Here is a 17287-nt window from a genome sequence, read left to right as displayed (position 1 = left end):
CTCAGGTAGTAAACGGTTTCTTGGGTGCAGGATACCTACGTATCGGTCTTCGTTGGGTGGGGAGGGAGGGGATGCGCCCTGTTTGCCTGTAGCGGGTCACCAGCCTCGTGATGGTTAGACGTGTACAGCCCAAGGTCGCTGCAGCATGTGCATGAGTGGCACCCATGTGTACCATTCCAATGGTTCTCTCTCTGGATTCCTGCGATTATCGGGGCATGGTCGCTGTAGTTGACTTGAAGGACTGATGTGGAGGAAGGTTTGTGTGCACACTCCCATATACCCCCAATAATGCATGTTTTTATGCAATCTGTTCACGAGATTTTCGTGCTTCACGACCTGTTGCAGTAATACTGTTCGCCCAAACACAACATTTTTCATGACAAATGTTAGGAAAGCGTTGTGGCGATTGTTTTCAGCTCATAACTACGAACAAAATTTGAGTTGTGTTTTATATTCATTTATTTTAATGAAGAAAACCTCTTTGATGTAACTAAAAGAAGGAGAAAAATATTTCTTAAACACATATTCGAATGTGATTATTACCAGCATTTCACCTTATATTTCCACATGTATATTTCTGAATAAGATTTAGGAATCATACATCGGATTTGTTTTATGGAATATGCAAATAAAATAATCTTTTTCGGCTACATTAAATCCCCAAAACAGATTATTCGTGTAACCTTGCTGCCATACCCCTGCTGGAATTTTAAATGAACACGCTGAAAAAGGCTGAAGGACCCCAGAAACGTCAGACTGAAATATCCCCAGAGATGTTAAATGTAAGCCCGGTGTTAAAGATTAAAGTTGATTAGTTATACGGCATATATTGTCTTGAAACACGCAGTGATTTGTAATTCTATTTCCTAAAAATGTCGGAAAGCGGACGTAAAATCTGAAAGACCAGTTTGAAGACGGTTTACGTTCGGGTTAAATATCTTCTCTCAAATATTTGATTAACAAAAACCATATTTGGGGCAATGTGAATGTCGCATTTCTACTTCCAACGTATCTTTTTATCAGTACTTGAAGATGAAGCGCGACATTCCACGGATACATTTTGGGAATGTAAACATACGGAACTTTGCCGGGTCGCTGTTTAATTGCGAGTCGAATTGAGACATTTTAACCGTCGGAAAACATAAACGTAATGTTTCCGACAGTGATGTTAGCTGCGTGAATCAACTGCAAACCAAGAAACGGGATGCAACGGAGTAGTTTACTGTAGGAGGCTGTACGAGGCATGACAACTGACATGCATCGTAACGTCGCTTACACTGTGACGTAATGCAAAATTGTTCGATTACGAGGGGGCAGACTAGAATGGCGCAGTGACGCCAATACATTGTGACGTAATGCAAAAATGTGCACGTTATCGCCTGATAAAGTTCTGTTAGCGCTTTTGATCTTTCAACGAAGCATCTTAGAACTTCTCATCAGATCAAATAACTCTCTCAGAGTATACCTACCCCTGGACTCACTAAAGGAATGTTATGATCACCCCAAAGAGATTCATTCCCCTTCCGCAAATCAATTCTGCCTGTCTGATGATTCTGATAGAAGAATGTCGAGAAGCTATGCAAGTTGATATGTTCCCTTACTCGGAACGTAAAGGTAGCTCGATCAAAACAGGATGACAGAGTATTGGATGTACTCACCGTGAAAACCATCCTCAACCCCACTGTTACGAAAATCCAGTGATGTACAGTTCTGGGCTGAACCCGAGAGTGTCATGTCAAGATTGAGAAGCACAGAGTCAGCTGAGATACACTGTAGAGAGATCCAGAAGTTGGTTGACGCCGGCTACGTGAAGATACTGAAGGGTGAGGGTGAACCTGTTTCAGATTATCTAAGTTTGGTATTCTATGGCGCTGACATGTTTTCTTTTTCTTTAATTCCTATGAATATGAGTAATGTAGCTTTTATTGACTGGGTGTATCATCAATTGTTGTCAATCAAGTGTACAGTACACAACCCTGTGCACTTCAAAGAACCGTTGAATCCGTTGCTAAATGACCAGATGGTGGCGACATGAATGCGTGCAAACACCTAGTTGTGGGTACAGCAACTTGCAGTAAAACTTGGACAAAGTACTGTGACTATGTAAAGCACTGTTTAGGGTGGCGTAACAGCCCAGACCGTACGTACCGCTTCCGCACTGCCCATCTTTGTGTCCGAAGGTCGATTCTGACACAGATAAAACGTAATGATGGGCACAATTGCAGATGGCTAGACTGCCTGCAAAATGAGGTATTGACTTCATGGAGTGGCCAGCGACACCACCTGACCTCAATGTCATCGAACACGTATAAGCTGCTATTGGAAGATGTCTTCACACCTTGAAACGTCAATCCCAGAATGCTCAAAAGCTGGGCGCCATGTTGGTACAGCAATGATGCAGGTTGCCTAATGCTGTGTTCAGGGGTGCCAAGCAGTCGGTGAGACAACGTTGCCTTCCTGTTGCGATTGCGAGAGGGGGCATACACGGAACAAACTTCAATGCAGATGTCCAGTCCCTGTGCTCAAATAAACAAATAACAAATGCATCAGTATGGCAGAAGAAAACGAGTGGAATAAAGATTCATAAGGAGCATAATACAAAAACAGTGACGTATACAATAAAGACAGAGATGGTGATATTCACCTCTAAGCAACAGTTACCTAACTTGCAAGAAAAGCCTAGGCAGATGAGTATCCAGGCTATAACAATCACCACACGTACTGCCAGTCCTTTTGAGATGTAATGTGTGGCAGTAGTGTTATAGTTGCAGGGCGACTTGGACTGACTGACTGAGTTTGATTTTACGCCGCTTTTAACAATATTCCAGCAACATCACGGCGGGGGACACCAGGCGACTTGGACCAAAGTAAAGTCTATTTGCGCCCAACACATTAATTGAAGTTGAACTATATATATCCTAAATATAAGTAGGCCTACTGCAAATGTTTATATTTACCATGCAAACAAATGTATTCACTATCCAGATATTTTGATGAAATGACAGGATCTTCTGTTTGATGATATGAATTAAAACATCAAACAACCACTTCTTGTTTTCGAAAAAACAACAACCAAAAAACACATAAAAATATGATGCTCGTTCAATAAAAAAGCAGGAAAATCAGACTGAAAAGGAAATGTTGAAACGATTTAATCGCAATAAATGAATGTGAGATAAGAGCAAGAGTTATCTCCCCTTGTATATGAAAGAAAACGAAGGATAATGCTAAGTGCATATGATCCTGTAGAAAGGGGGCACGCACCTAATACAACCATCGGGCGGTTTAGCGTCAGTCAGCCATGGGGTAAGGCAAATACACAATTGTCTTTTAAATGACCAACGTTCGTGGGAGGTAAACCTGCTTCAGTTATCATCAACACCAGCGTCACCTTCACTTGTACCTCGATGCTGTGCATTTGCTGACTGTATTTGTGCTTGTGGGGAACATCACACAGTAATGACCTAATTATGCTAGGTCGTTCTGACTGGGTCACCTTGTTCCACGTGCGGTCGGCAAGGGCGAGGTTGTTTTCAGTGGCCGACCACCTCGGGATTATCCTATATGTAATCATGCTTTCGTCATCTGAATATCATCTTAACATGGTGGCTAATATCACATACATAGAGGATACTAAACGACCTTCCGTGTAATACCAATATTAAACGAGTTAATAATTTGGTATCAAACGAGCGAAAGTGAGTTTTATACTAAATCTTTCACGAGTTTGATAAAAATGATATTTCACGGAAGCGAGTTTAGTATTCTGTTTATTACTCTCCAACATAAATAGAGGAGATTATATGAGTGCCCATGTCATACTAAATACAGTGCCTAAATGTTGGCATTTCCCGAGCGAGAGCGAGGGATATACCGATATGTAGGCAGGAGTGTCGTAAACATAGTGTGATATGGGTACGAATATAATATTCTGTTTATTACCGAAGTTGTTAAATTGAGGAAAATAGACCGAAATCTACTTTCAAACGAAGGCTGGCTGCCCGCCGTCACCGCATGTAGAACCCAACGTCACAGAAGAAACGTTACGTCATAGCCTTGTTCATGACGTCACGTCACCATGACAAAGTGATATTTTGCCCTAGGGCATCGTATGAAAAATATTAACCCCGATATGACTGCCCTCGTAAGTAATAAATATTGATAGAAACTGCCTACAGTGTGATGACTCTCAGCTTTCCACGAGTCAAACAAGGTCTAATACCATTGTGACAGAGGTATTAGCATTGTGACGTCATAACTGTACCAATATGACGTCATACGTCTAGCGGTATTACACTAGTGTAATAATGCCGTGAAAATATTACACTGTAGTATCTTCCACGGGCGAGTAATAAATGTCATTCTGGAGAAGGAATTTGGTAAGGACGTGACATTGGAATAAAGACATTCCCTCAATCCCACAGACACACCGGCAGACAGTGGAATGTATCCGAAATGGAATAAGATCCACTTGTTTACTAGTTTACGTTACCATCACATTAAAAATTGAGGGCCTACATTTAGAATACAGCACCACAAACTTTAAAAATACGTCACAATACACTTTTACGTAATTAAGTGTGATTTTGTTCGAAAGCACGTTCTCGAAACAATGCCCTATGTCGCCTCCATGGCAACACGGTTGTCTAGCTCAGCTATCTGCTCGAGCTATGTCATTGCAGAAGCCTAACGATGTCAAGAGTTTCCAGTAGTTGTATACCGGCGGATGCGCAATTTTTTTGCAAGCACCAGTTTGAAATTTTTCTTTTTTTCACTAATATGCTCATATTTATTTGTATTACGGGGTGCTGAGGTGTTATGTTTTGTGTATTATTGCGTTTTGTATCTTTAAAATTTAGCGAGAATGCGTTACACCGGTCTATATTATATATATTCGATTATTCGCAATTTTGGTTAATGTAATTATTTAAATTATGTAAATATATTTTATATTTCGGTTTCTAAGTAACTATTAAGTCTAAATGATTTACCAATGTGAACTGACATACATATATATTTTTTTCATTCAGTAATTTGCACCATTACATAAAAAAGTTTTTTATTTGTTTCTTATTTTTCGAAGCGGTAATGATGTACTACACTGGACACGTCAGTCATGTTTGTGCCGGTTTGGTCAATGCATTAGTATTATTTCAAGGGTTCGGGTTAGGTCTAGGGCTTGGGGCTAGGGGCTAGGGGCTGAGGGTTAAGGGTTTAGGGTTTAGGGTTAGGGTTAGGGACCTAATCCAATATCTAGTAGGTATATGTCCGGTGTAGTAAGTGAGTACCATTTGTTGTTTTTCCTTTGATATTTTAATACTGCCGGTTCGGTCAACCCATTCTATTTATTAGGAGGGCGGTGAGGTAGCCTAGTGGTTTAAGCGTTGGTTCGTCACGCCGAAGACACGGGTTCGAATCCCCACATGGGTACAATGTGTGAAGCCCATTTCTGGTGTCCCCCCGCCGTGATGTTGCTGGAATATTGCTAAAAGCGGCGTAAAACTAAAAACTCAGTCAGTCAGTCAGTCTATTTATTAGGATTATTTCAAGGAGTTAGGGTTAGGGTTAGGGCTGAAGGTTTAGGGTTTAGGGTTTGTCCGTAGATTACAATCACGAGACACCAAGTCTACCCGTTACCTTCGTAATTGTTCGTGACCTATTCGACTCTTTCCGTTCATTTCCGTGACGTCACAGGAATGACTCGATAAATTTGCACATTGTGCAACAGTGTGGACGTAGCTCAGTCGGTTAGCTGTCGGGCTAACAATCCGAAGGTCGCGGGTTCGCGTCCGATGGGTTCTCACAAACTGGTTGCTTGTCTTAATGGCACGTGACCTACGGCAGGGATCGTCCTCACGAGAAGTTGTGGTGCTGTATTCTAAAGGTGCTCCAAAACTGAGATTCAGCGGCAATTGTAACCCTTATTTAAGTGTTGTTCATTATCAAAATATACATTTCGCCGACTCGTGATCAATTCCTTAGAATTCCTTTACAAGTTGTATGGATATTCAACAATGGTATCTCGTGTTACACGGACTACAGTGATATCATAGGGTATCACTACACCTTCTCGGGGGTATTATGAAGCTAACGGAATGAGCCGAGAGATTCCGAGTGCCTGCCAGTGTCAGTGACCAGTATTTTCAGTTCACCTGAAAGGTGAGAGGTTGGGATATGAGTTAACTTTCACCGTTCTTTAGTTGGTTATTTATATTTTTGTGTTTAAACATCTGCCTGTTCTAGTTTGGGAATAAGCAAGTATACATTTACAACTTTCCTTGAAACAAATAAGTAATTTGCATTTCTCATTACATTGACTAATAAAGTTTTCTTTTCTAAGCTCCGCAGCCAAAGTGATTCTTTACCAACTATTCCGAGGTCCCCGAGCGCCAAGTCCGTCACCGTTTGCTGTTAAACTGGAGACTTTCCTCAGAATGGCTAAAATAGAATACACAGTGAGTATTTATAATAAAGCATCATAAGTAATATATACTTAAATACACTCAACCCTGATGTGAGTGACGCGAATACATAAATTAAAGTTATGAATGAAAGTTTAAGACTGTTTGCTGTAACACTGAACTACATCAATGAACGTCATATTTGTCTTATGGATTGGGAAACTGTTTCGATTGTCCTTGAAATAATTCCTGAAATTCACTGTCAAGGACATAGGCTGAATTATTTTGTTCACAGTGAACGGGAATTGTCTATTGTAGTAGGATGGAGCATGTGCGTGCTGGGGGCGGGGTATTGATGTGGTGAGGTTTGTTTTTTGTTTGTTTGGTTGTTTTTGTTGTTTTTTTGTTTTGTTTTGTTGTTGTTGTTTTTTTTTTTGGGGGGGGGGCAGCCAACCCTGTGTTTGTTTGACATGTTCATAAGAGGTGCCACACATATTGTCAAATGGTAATAGTTAGATACGCGGATGCCTAAAACTTATATATACATATACGTTTCTTATTCCTATAGCTACACGATTTGGATTTTAAATAATGAGATTAATATAACACACTAGAAGTCATAATAGCCATGAAGTCAGCAAAACTAATGTTCCTCTAATCACTACATTAGCCAAGTTTGTAAAAAGCCAAGGCTGGATATCTGCGGTGAAAATATTATCTTCGCACAACCGCTAAATGCTTCCCAGAATGTTCCATACTATGGTCTATGCTATTCCAGGGTTTTACATCTGACTTTCCCAAACCACTGCTACATTAGACAGTAATATGTTCCGACATATTCCAATATATTATGGTTAAAACATGATGCTATGAACTGAATCTAAACAGAAGCAACGTCATACATTTGCAGCATTGTTTAGGAACAGACAACACTACCATATTCAAGCACCTGCTAATGCACTGTAGTACCCCATGACCATTATAGACTTGTCTAGGGATCCGACATTCGTCGTGAATAGTTTCTGAATAATGACAGAAACCTTTTGTAGTTGGTTCGAATGAAGGTGTATGAACCTTGGCGAAAACACAACACAAAACCTCCGAGGTTTTCAGCAAGGTCCTAAGAACAGACTTTCCACCCCTACTAAGCTGAAGACATTATGAGTGGTATACTGTTCAAACATCACACATTCATTCAAAGCACATTGCAGAACGACTTCAGCGTGACACAGTCGTCCAAAGGCAAGATCCCCTGGATGAGATACGACGGAGAACCTGTAGAGGACTCTCAGTTCTGTGTCGAGTATCTGAACCGGAAGTTAAACATAAACCTAAACAGTCACCTGGCCGAGGAACAACGAGCTATTGCGCATGCGTTTCGGAAGATGGCGGAAGTGAATCTATACTGGTACGTTATATCATTCTATGAACTATGTTCATCATGAAGCTTCTCTGTGAATGTACTGAATATTTGTGCAGGGATGGGTTTTTTTTGTAAATCGTAATATATGGAAGGGATACTATGGCATCCGGATCTACAAAAACACATATTTTATGTGGATATAATATGTAAATACTCATGTCTGGCGTTCTGCCATGGGGAGGAAGTCAAAATTATTACTACTGCCGCATGGTTGATGAGAGATGTTATTTTCCAGGTGTATGGGATTGGCTAGAATGGAAAATATGGAGTTTATGACAAGTATGTCCGGAAATAGGTTCAACAAATTATTTATTTGGTATGGTATACGCGTGTATCGGAACCAAATGAAAGCTCACGGAATCGGACGACATTCCCCATGACGAATTCCTGCATATGACAGAAGGGTCGGGCCCTGTGGGGCTTTAAATTGTTGTCTATTTTGTATCATCATTTTTAGTGTAGCAAAATAGATATCCCGCGGAGATTGTTTGATGATTTGATTGATTGATTGATTTAATTGTTTTATTGATTGATTGATTTTTTTATTGATTAGTGCTATAACTGATTGATTGATGATTAATTGATTAATTTTTACTGGTTGTTTGATTTTTTGATTAATTGATTGATCGGTCGGTTGGTTGATATGGTCAATGTATTTTTCCTTTTTACTTTCATTTTTCAGGAGATAAGAAGTTCTTTTTCGGCGATGAACCCGTGTGAGACGGATGCTGCTTTGTTTGGACAGTTGTCGCAGATTTACTGGCAGTGTCCAGGAAGCAAAGGGGGAACAACTCTTGAACGGTAGACCAAAGGAGTTATCTCATCTTTGAAGCATTCTTTGAAGAGCCCCTAGACTATGCCATAAATCCGTTCAAACAATATTTCCGGTCCTTTCATTTCTATACAAAGGCATATATCATTAATTTGTTTTGGTTAAAAGGATAAATGGTCTGGGATTTTCTTGAACAGTTAACAAACCTAGTCATATCATGCTGAACCGGGAATTATAAGAATATGCATCATGAAATGTAAACATAAGATAACGTCATTTACGTAAGTTCAGATCCTCTACAACAGTTCTCTTTCAGAAAGATTCTCAAATTTGATTGAGAATATTTCATTGGCAGTCGCATGAACATGTATGAACATAAGGAGGGAAAAGTTATGTCCTAACATTTTAAACTAAGTGGTTCATACCAAGAGGAAAAGACGTGTGAAATATCATCCTCCCGTTCGGTTTTTTTTTCAGAAAAGTTCACAAATCTGGTGGAGTATTGCGAACGAATGAAGGCGGCATTTTGGCTGGACTGGGAGGACTGCATCACGGTGGAAGGAAATGACACGAGAACTTATTAAATGGTCCTGATGAACGTCAGTTGTTAAACCGGAAGTTAATGATGGTTCACGTTGCATGATCCTAACGTCGTTGTAATCCTCTGAAGAAAAGATGTCAGTCCAAATAAAGAATGCATGAAGATACCACACCAAACTAGAATGCACACTAAACTGATGTAAATGACGTTTTAAATTGCTGATTAATAATGTGACGTCATTATTTTGAGTAAAGGTGATTATTTGCCAAATGGGATTTCTCTATTGCAGTTTTTAACATTTTGAAAAGATTCAATTAAAATGATGTCCCTCCCGTTGCCTGCAAAAACACTAACGAGTTATTTGGTCTCTGCATTTCAGACACAAGCATGATTTGTTTAGACGTGTGAGACATGACGTTGACATTCATCATCTGATTCAACCTTAAACCTCAGGACGCGGTAGCAGCGTGGTTAAAGCGTTGACTCACCATGCCGGAGGTCCGGGTTTGATTCCCAACATGGGGAAATGTGTCCAATATGTTACCAGAAAGATGTAAATAAATACGTGATATCGAATAAATTACCTACACCTGAAATTACTAATTTTATTAAAGGTCAGGCTGATATTTTAAAGGACGAACGTTTTGAATACGAACTATGTTTATCCATAGCAAACTTTTAAGAACATGACGCTTTAAGAATGGAAGAATTTTGCCTTTTTGGAATATACATATGTGTGTCAATGTCTAGAAGCTAATAAAGGACTATGAATAATCACGATGAATATGATTGTATAAATTAAGTGATCTATGATATTTTTGTCAGTGTCATGGCGTCAAGTGAAGTTCTTGTTGAAGAGCACATGGATATTTTAAAGTCGGCGCCTTACCGTAAATAGCTGAGAGAACCGTGGGTGTCTGATCCATGTACTCTGCACCAGTGTGTGCAGTATATTTTTGTAGTGGCCGTAAAACAGGCCCGTCCCGTGTTGGTATTCGGAACACATATCCACATGACAGCAAAAAATACATCCATGAGCAAGCTGACATGAACGTGGTGCCATCTTTTGGATGAGTTCACGCCATGTGCGTGTGACAACAGAAGAAGAACACTTTCAAACGTTTCAAACGCAGATTGACTACACTATACCAATATGCATGTGGCGTTCGAGGAACCTCACTACGTGCATGCTACACCCAACAACCTCGCTAGAGCTCAGCAATAACCTCTCAAGGTTTCAATAACATGCATGTCACACCTAACAACCTCACAAGGTTTCAATAATATGCATGTCACACCCAACAACCTCTCAAGGTTTAAATAACGTGCATGTTACACCCAACAACCTCACAAGGTTTCAATATTATGCATCTCACACCCAAAACCTGACTAGACTTCAGCAACCTCTACGTCAGACCAAACCACCCCACTAGACTTCAGCAACGTGCTTCCCACACCAGACCTCATTAAACTTCAGCCATATGCATGTCACACCCAACAACATTATGATTACACAATGCCATTTAGTAAGCGATCAATGTAACATATGTTATATTTGGGATTGCACTTTCTTAGTAAAGTACAGATTCTTGTACTCTTGGATTCGAACCCACACCCTCAGAGTCAGGCACCTAATCGCCCACACACAAAGTCAGCCGCCTAACCCACTCAGCCACCGCGACTTCCAGTCTGTGTAATCATTGCCTTCGGCTGTGAGAGCCGTGCCAATTTACACTTATCAGAGGGGTACACAAAGTCCGCAGTCTAGACTGTGGAAGTCGTGGTGATATATGACATATGTAATATTATAAGTCTTCAGTATCATCTACATCCCATTCTTACGACACACTTCAGCAATATGAATGTCACACCCAACAACGTAATTAGTCGTCAGTAACATCTATATCCCACCTTTAAATCGTTTCTGGGCTTCAGCAACGTGCATGTCATGTCCATCAAGTTCGCTAGACCTAAGCAACGTGTATGCCACACCCAATAACTTCCCTAGAAGTAACAAGTAAGTCATACCCAACAATCTCACTAGAAATCAGTAACATGGAACTCACACCCAACGAGCTCACTAGGTTCAGTAACAAGCCAGTCACAACTAACAACCTCACTAGAAATCAATAACATGGAACTCACACCCAACGAGCTCACTAGGTTCAGTAACAAGCACGTCACACCCAACGAGCTCACTAGAAATCAGTAACATGGAACTCACACCCAACGAGCTCACTAGGTTCAGTAACAAGCAATTCACGCCCAACGAGCTCACTAGGTTCAGTAACATGGAACTCACACCCAACGAGCTCACTAGGTTCAGTAACAAGCAAGTCACGCCCAACAACCTCACTAGAAATCAGTAACATGGAACTCACACCCAACGAGCTCACTAGGTTCAGTAACAAGCAAGTCACGCCCAAAAACCTCACTAGGTTCAGTAACAAGCAAGTCACAACTAACAACCTCACTAGAAATCAATAACATGGAACTCACACCCAACGAGCTCACTGGGTTCAGTAACATGGAACTCACACCCAACGAGCTCACTAGGTTCAGTAACATGGAACTCACACCCAACAATCTCACTAGAAATCAATAACATGGAACTCACACCCAACGAGCTCACTAGGTTCAGTAACAAGCAAATCACACCCAACAACCTCACTAGAAATCAATAACATGGAACTCACACCCAACGAGCTCACTGGGTTCAGTAACATGGAGCTCACACCCAACGAGCTCACTAGGTTCAGTAACATGGAACTCACACCCAACAATCTCACTAGAAATCAATAACATTGAACTCACACCCAACGAGCTCACTAGGTTCAGTAACAAGCAAATCACACCCAACAACCTCACTAGAAATCAATAACATGGAACTCACACCCAGCAAGCTCACTAGGTTCAGGAACATGGAACTCACACCAAACGAGCTCACTAGGTTCAGTAACAAGCAAGTCACACCCAACAACCTCACTAGAAATCAGTAACATGGAACTCACACCCAACGAGCTCACTAGGTTCAGTAACATGGAACTCACACCAAACGAGCTCACTAGGTTCAGTAACATGGAACTCACACCTAACGAGCTCACTAGGTTCAGTAACAAGCAAGTCACGCCCAACAATCTCACTAGAAATCAGTAACATGGAACTCACACCCAACGAGCTCACTAGGTTCAGTAACAAGCAAGTCACAACTAACAACCTCACTAGAAATCAATAACATGGAACTCAAACCCAACGAGCTCACTGGGTTCAGTAAAAAGCAAATCACAGCCAACAACCTCTCTAGAAATCAGTAACATGGAACTCACACCCAACGAGCTCACTGGGTTCAGTAACACGGAACTCACACCCAACAAGCTCACTAGGTTCAGTAACATGGAACTCACACCCAACAATCTCACTAGAAATCAATAACATGGAACTCACACCCAACGAGCTCACTAGGTTCAGTAACAAGCAAATCACACCCAACAACCTCACTAGAAATCAGTAACAAGCAAATCACACCCAACAACCTCACTAGAAATCAGTAACATGGAACTCACACCCAACGAGCTCACTAGGTGCAGTAACATGGAACTCACACCCAACGAGCTCACTAGGTTCAGTAACATGGAACTCACACCAAACGAGCTCACTAGGTTCAGTAACAAGCCAGTCACACCCAACAACCTCACTAGAAATCAATAACATGGACCTCACACCCAACGAGCTCTCTAGGTTCAGTAACAAGCAAATCACGCCCAACGAGCTCACTAGGTTCAGTAACATGGAACTCACACCCAGCGAGCTCAGTAGGTTCAGTAACAAGCCAGTCACGCCCAAAAACCTCACTAGAAATCAGTAACATGGAACTCACACCCAACGAGCTCACTAGGTTCAGTAACAAGCAAGGTACGCCCAACAACCTCACTAGAAATCAGTAACATGGAACTCACACCCAACGAGCTCTCTAGGTTCAGTAACAAGCAATTCACGCCCAACGAGCTCACTAGGTTCAGTAACATGGAACTCACACCCAACGAGCTCACTAGGTTCAGTAACAAGCAAGTCACGCCCAACAACCTCACTAGAAATCAGTAACATGGAACTCACACCCAACGAGCTCACTAGGTTCAGTAACAAGCAAGTCACGCCCAAAAACCTCACTAGAAATCAGTAACATGGAACTCACACCCAACGAGCTCACTAGGTTCAGTAACAAGCAAGGCACGCCCAACAACCTCACTAGAAATCAGTAACATGGAACTCACACCCAACGAGCTCACTAGATTCAGTACCAAGCAACTCACACCCAACGAGCTCACTAGGTTCAGTACCAAGCAAGTCCCAACTAACAACCTCCCTAGACTGCAATATGCACGTCACACTCAACAACCTCGCTGGAGTGCAGAAACATGCAACTAACAAACTCTCTAGATAAATAGCAAAATGCATGTCACACCCACACAACCTCACTATAAATATGTAACAGTCAGAGAACACCCAAACAACATCAGGGCAACTACCGTATGTTGGACTGACTGACACAAATGAAGCGGTTCAGTGACATGACTGGTTTTGGCAGGGCTGCCAGTTTGGACGAAGTTAGGTTCCCTGTACTCATTACAGACATGCCACCGTCACCTGGTGGCCACTGTTACAGCAGATATGAGTGTCACGTACGTGTACCCTTCAGTGATATATCTTAACTCTGATTCAACTATAACAGTGTGTAAAACTGACGCAACTTGATAAAAGGGACCACGTTAGACGCCCTGCTCCACAATCAGGTAGTTCGATAGTGTGCCACATGCTCATCCACAGAGACATAATTTTACACGTACTGCACTAACGACTGACTGACTGACTGAGTTTGGTTTTACGCCGCTTTTAGCAATATTCCAGCAACATCACGGCGGGGGACACAAGAAATGGGCTTCACACATTGTGCCCATGCGGGGATTCGAACCCGGGTCTTCGGCGTGACGAGCCGACTCTTTAACCATTAGGCTACCGCCCCACTGCACTAACGAACCCATATAGGTAGATAAGAGGCAACTAAATGTATCTGGAGATCAGGCTGGCTGATTTAGTTGATGTGTGGCCTCGTATCACAAAAGCGTTGATGAATGCTCTATCGCTAGATTGCATTGTTCAGATTCGATAATTAACAGACAGCCGTTATCCAGGTTGGGACAAAGTCAGGGTACAAACCAACAAACCTCACTACTGAGTGTTGAGGTAGTGAGGTATGAGCGCCATCTGACGAGCCTGTAAACAGTTTGGCCATGAGCTATAAAATACCCATGATGTCAGAGTCTCCAGGTATAACACGACCCAGATACGCTGGACTTTGTATTCCTCATGTCAAGGTTTCTTTATCACAAGGCTTCGTAAACACAGTGTTGACAGTATCTCAAGACTGAAGTAGGTGTACAGTTAGGAAGGGGTGACATGTATTAGAGTTGAAGGTAGCAGTCACGATGTGTGCACTTATATCACGCGCGTGAAATATACGTGTGTATGCACGTGTAAGTTTGTTCTAGCGGGTTTGTCTTTTTGTGTGTGCATGTGTGTAGGTGTCTCTGTCCATGTATGTAAGTATGTATGTATGTGATTATGTACATGCGTGTACGTGCGTGTGTGTGTACATGCGTGTACGTGCGTGTATCTGTATGTGTGTGCCTGTGTCTGTGTGATTGTGTCTGTGTTTCTGTGTGTACGTGTGTTATTCCCATTTTATCTCTTTAAATACTGAGAGTACATTAAGCATCGTGGTATTGCCTATTCACTAGCTAAACCATTGCATAGAAGATGGAAGAATGTATCTATATCAGACAACATGCTCTCCTGGTGATATTTGCATGAGTTATTATACTAGGAATGCAAGAGTGTTTCATATTCTGACTGATTGCATAGTATAGTTACACATACAGCCTTTGGATTAATTATTCACTTCCTGGCTTGATTATTGCTGCTCTATTCAATGTAAGGAACCCTGACAGATGACGCATTTGATGAAGAGCTGGACACTAAACTGAGAGTGATAAACCCTGTCCCCGTTTGGAGTCGTAATGGTTAGTTTAAGACACACTACTCTCGCATGGACGTGAGGGAGGTGTTTGTATGTGTGTGTGTACGTTCGAATGTGTGCGCGTGCGTGTCTGTGTGTATGTGTGTGTGTGTGTGTACGTGTGTGTGTGTGTGTCTGTGTCTCTCTCTCTCTCTCTCTCTCTCCCTTCTCTCTCTCTCCCTTCTCTCTCTCTCTCTCCTCTCTCCTCTCTCTCTCTCTCTCTCTCTCTCTCGCTAAGTTCTTTAGAGGTGACCTTCCATGGTTGTTGTCACCGACGCGACTACATGAGTACATTACTTGTCCAATGCACACTGACACGCTTAAATCACTAATGATAGAGCTAAGTTCTATATATAATATACATAGAGATACGTGAGTGTTCTGACATCACGTGGTAACCAACCGACCTTCAACCATGTTTACGTTCTGACTACAGGGTAGATATAAACCTGTACCTCACGTCAACCTGTCACTCGCAGGATACGTCGAACCATACGGAGGGCTTCATGTATACATTATTCTAACGGACAAGGAAATCTCACAGGTTTTTGCACAGTTTACAAGATGGCCGAGTTCAAATGCCTGTCATGGTTGCTGACATCTATCTCCCTAATCTGTTTCTGTAGTGGTCAGGAGAGTATGGTGTTCTGTCCTAAACAAACTGGAGCAGTTTGATCAGGATCTGCTTGATAATAAGATGGATATGCTCGCTATGGAGAAAAGGATACTAAACACCATAGATGTTGTCAGGGCATCCTTGAGAGCTGAGTTAAAGGAAAACATACGGGATGAAGTGAGAGAAGCCATGGCCGAGATTCTACAAGGAGAGTCTCTTCAAGACATGGTAAAAGTCAGGTTGTCTCTGAAGTGCGACATCTGAAGCAGGGCTATCATCAGATGAAGAGACAGTTACACCATGTCTCAACATCACTCAGTGATTTCCAGAACGAGACGACCGTATTTCACGAATCTCTCCTGAAGAAGGCAGGTACGTCGAATCGAGAGAATTCGTGTGATTTCTGTATCAGAGATAAGCATAAACTGGAAAAGTACTACAGACGTGTGACGCTACCACTGCCAATCTCAAATCTCAAATTACGACATTGAAGGAGACACATCAGTCTCAAATATCAAAGCTGACATCAAATGTCACTGTGTCTCCTTCTACCCCCGCTCCTCTAGATGTTACACCAGCCTCCAGGACATCTGTGTCAACAACGACACTCAGACCAGAGGAGGAGAAAAGTAGGATTTTGATAGCTCCATTGTGGTCAGGTACCCCACATCAGTTCCGTCAACTCAACATTCACAGTAACTCCCTGAGTGTCTATCAGTACCACACCATGAAGGAGGTCAGATGTATTGCATATACAACAAAGACAAGGAAACTTCTCATAGGGTTAGGCAACCCTGATAAGATAGTGTCATCTACCCTGGATACACGTCACGTGACGGTATTAAGAGAACGTGTAGGGACATACGGCATGGCAGTGGATGAAGATCGGGACATCGTATTTATATCCACCTATCAACCACGACACTCAATCAGCCGCATGTCTACACAGGGGAAAGACTTCACTGCCATCATTGACTTATCAAAGTACGGTAGTTCTCCAAAGCAAATAGCTCTTGACACAAAGAGAAGGAGGATATATGGGTGTAACAGCGGGAAACTGTTCACTGTGACATATGATGGTCAAGGTCTGACAACATTAGCCACAGGAAGCCAAGTGTATTCTGTAACCCTGGATCAGACAGGAGGTGTGTTGTATTATAGTGTACAGAAGAAACTGATGAAGATGACTGTGTCCAATAATGTGAGTACAGAGGTGACCACACTGAACGCGGTCCCCTGGAACATGAGACTGTATAGAGGCACCATCTACTACAGTAGCCAAGGTTCTCCTATTGTAGGTGCAGTTGATGTGACATATAACACTGTGGCATATACTCTCCAGTCAGTCAGTGTGAAGGGATCAAGTACCAACGGTATATGTTTGATTCCCTAAATGTATCAATCGCATCGTGTTTCCTCTCTATATTCCGATCTCATCCAACCTGGGAAACAGATTTTAAG

The 17287-nt window shown here is 41.9% G+C and overlaps 3 protein-coding genes across 7 annotated transcripts in view; all 3 read left to right on the top strand.

Annotated features, from left to right (window-relative positions):
• Positions 1 to 9733, top strand: part of LOC124261691 (failed axon connections homolog) — a 49079-nt gene extending 39346 nt beyond the window's left edge. Inside the window, exon 5 of the mRNA XM_046696042.1 lies at positions 9161 to 9733. Within this exon, the coding sequence (XP_046551998.1) occupies positions 9161 to 9164 (4 nt within the window). The 3' untranslated portion in view covers positions 9165 to 9733. The remainder of the gene's footprint in view (positions 1 to 9160) is intronic.
• Positions 1 to 17287, top strand: part of LOC124261687 (failed axon connections homolog) — a 56203-nt gene that overhangs the window by 22971 nt on the left and 15945 nt on the right. The window contains exon 1 of one of the 3 annotated variants that reach the window (XM_046696038.1): positions 13814 to 13927. The exons of the other annotated variants lie outside the window; for them this stretch is intronic. The gene's annotated coding sequence lies outside the window, so the exon portion shown is untranslated. Of the gene's footprint in view, positions 1 to 13813; positions 13928 to 17287 lie in introns of those variants that run through there. 3 annotated transcript variants of the gene reach the window in all.
• Positions 1670 to 9733, top strand: LOC124261693 (failed axon connections homolog). 3 transcript variants are annotated; one of them, XM_046696047.1, is made up of 5 exons: positions 3287 to 3306; positions 6341 to 6455; positions 7613 to 7809; positions 8507 to 8625; positions 9517 to 9733. In XM_046696047.1, the coding sequence occupies exons 1-4, from the start codon at positions 3302 to 3304 to the stop codon at positions 8511 to 8513; spliced, it is 324 nt and encodes a 107-aa protein (XP_046552003.1). In that variant the 5' UTR covers positions 3287 to 3301; the 3' UTR covers positions 8514 to 8625; positions 9517 to 9733. The 3 variants fall into 3 exon arrangements, with proteins under 3 accessions (XP_046552002.1, XP_046552001.1, XP_046552003.1); XM_046696046.1 differs by lacking the exons at positions 3287 to 3306; positions 8507 to 8625; positions 9517 to 9733 and adding exons at positions 1670 to 1823; positions 8060 to 8211; XM_046696045.1 differs by lacking the exons at positions 8507 to 8625; positions 9517 to 9733 and adding an exon at positions 8060 to 8211 and having other exon boundaries at positions 3193 to 3306.

This window comes from Haliotis rubra, unplaced genomic scaffold (genome assembly GCF_003918875.1).
Source record: "Haliotis rubra isolate DU_JTF1 unplaced genomic scaffold, ASM391887v1 Scf804, whole genome shotgun sequence".
NCBI lineage: Eukaryota > Metazoa > Mollusca > Gastropoda > Lepetellida > Haliotidae > Haliotis > Haliotis rubra.
The sequence above is the reverse complement of the archived record's forward strand: the minus strand, read 5'-3'. Positions and strand labels throughout refer to the sequence as shown.

What these genes read in the sequence shown, in the direction of transcription:
- LOC124261693 (XM_046696045.1), top strand. An exon ending in TGGCTAAAATAGAATACACA is followed by an intron (nt 6,456 to 7,612) that starts GTGAGTATTTAT and finishes AGCACATTGCAG; the next exon opens with AACGACTTCAGCGTGACACA. An exon ending in GCGGAAGTGAATCTATACTG is followed by an intron (nt 7,810 to 8,059) that starts GTACGTTATATC and finishes GTTATTTTCCAG; the next exon opens with GTGTATGGGATTGGCTAGAA.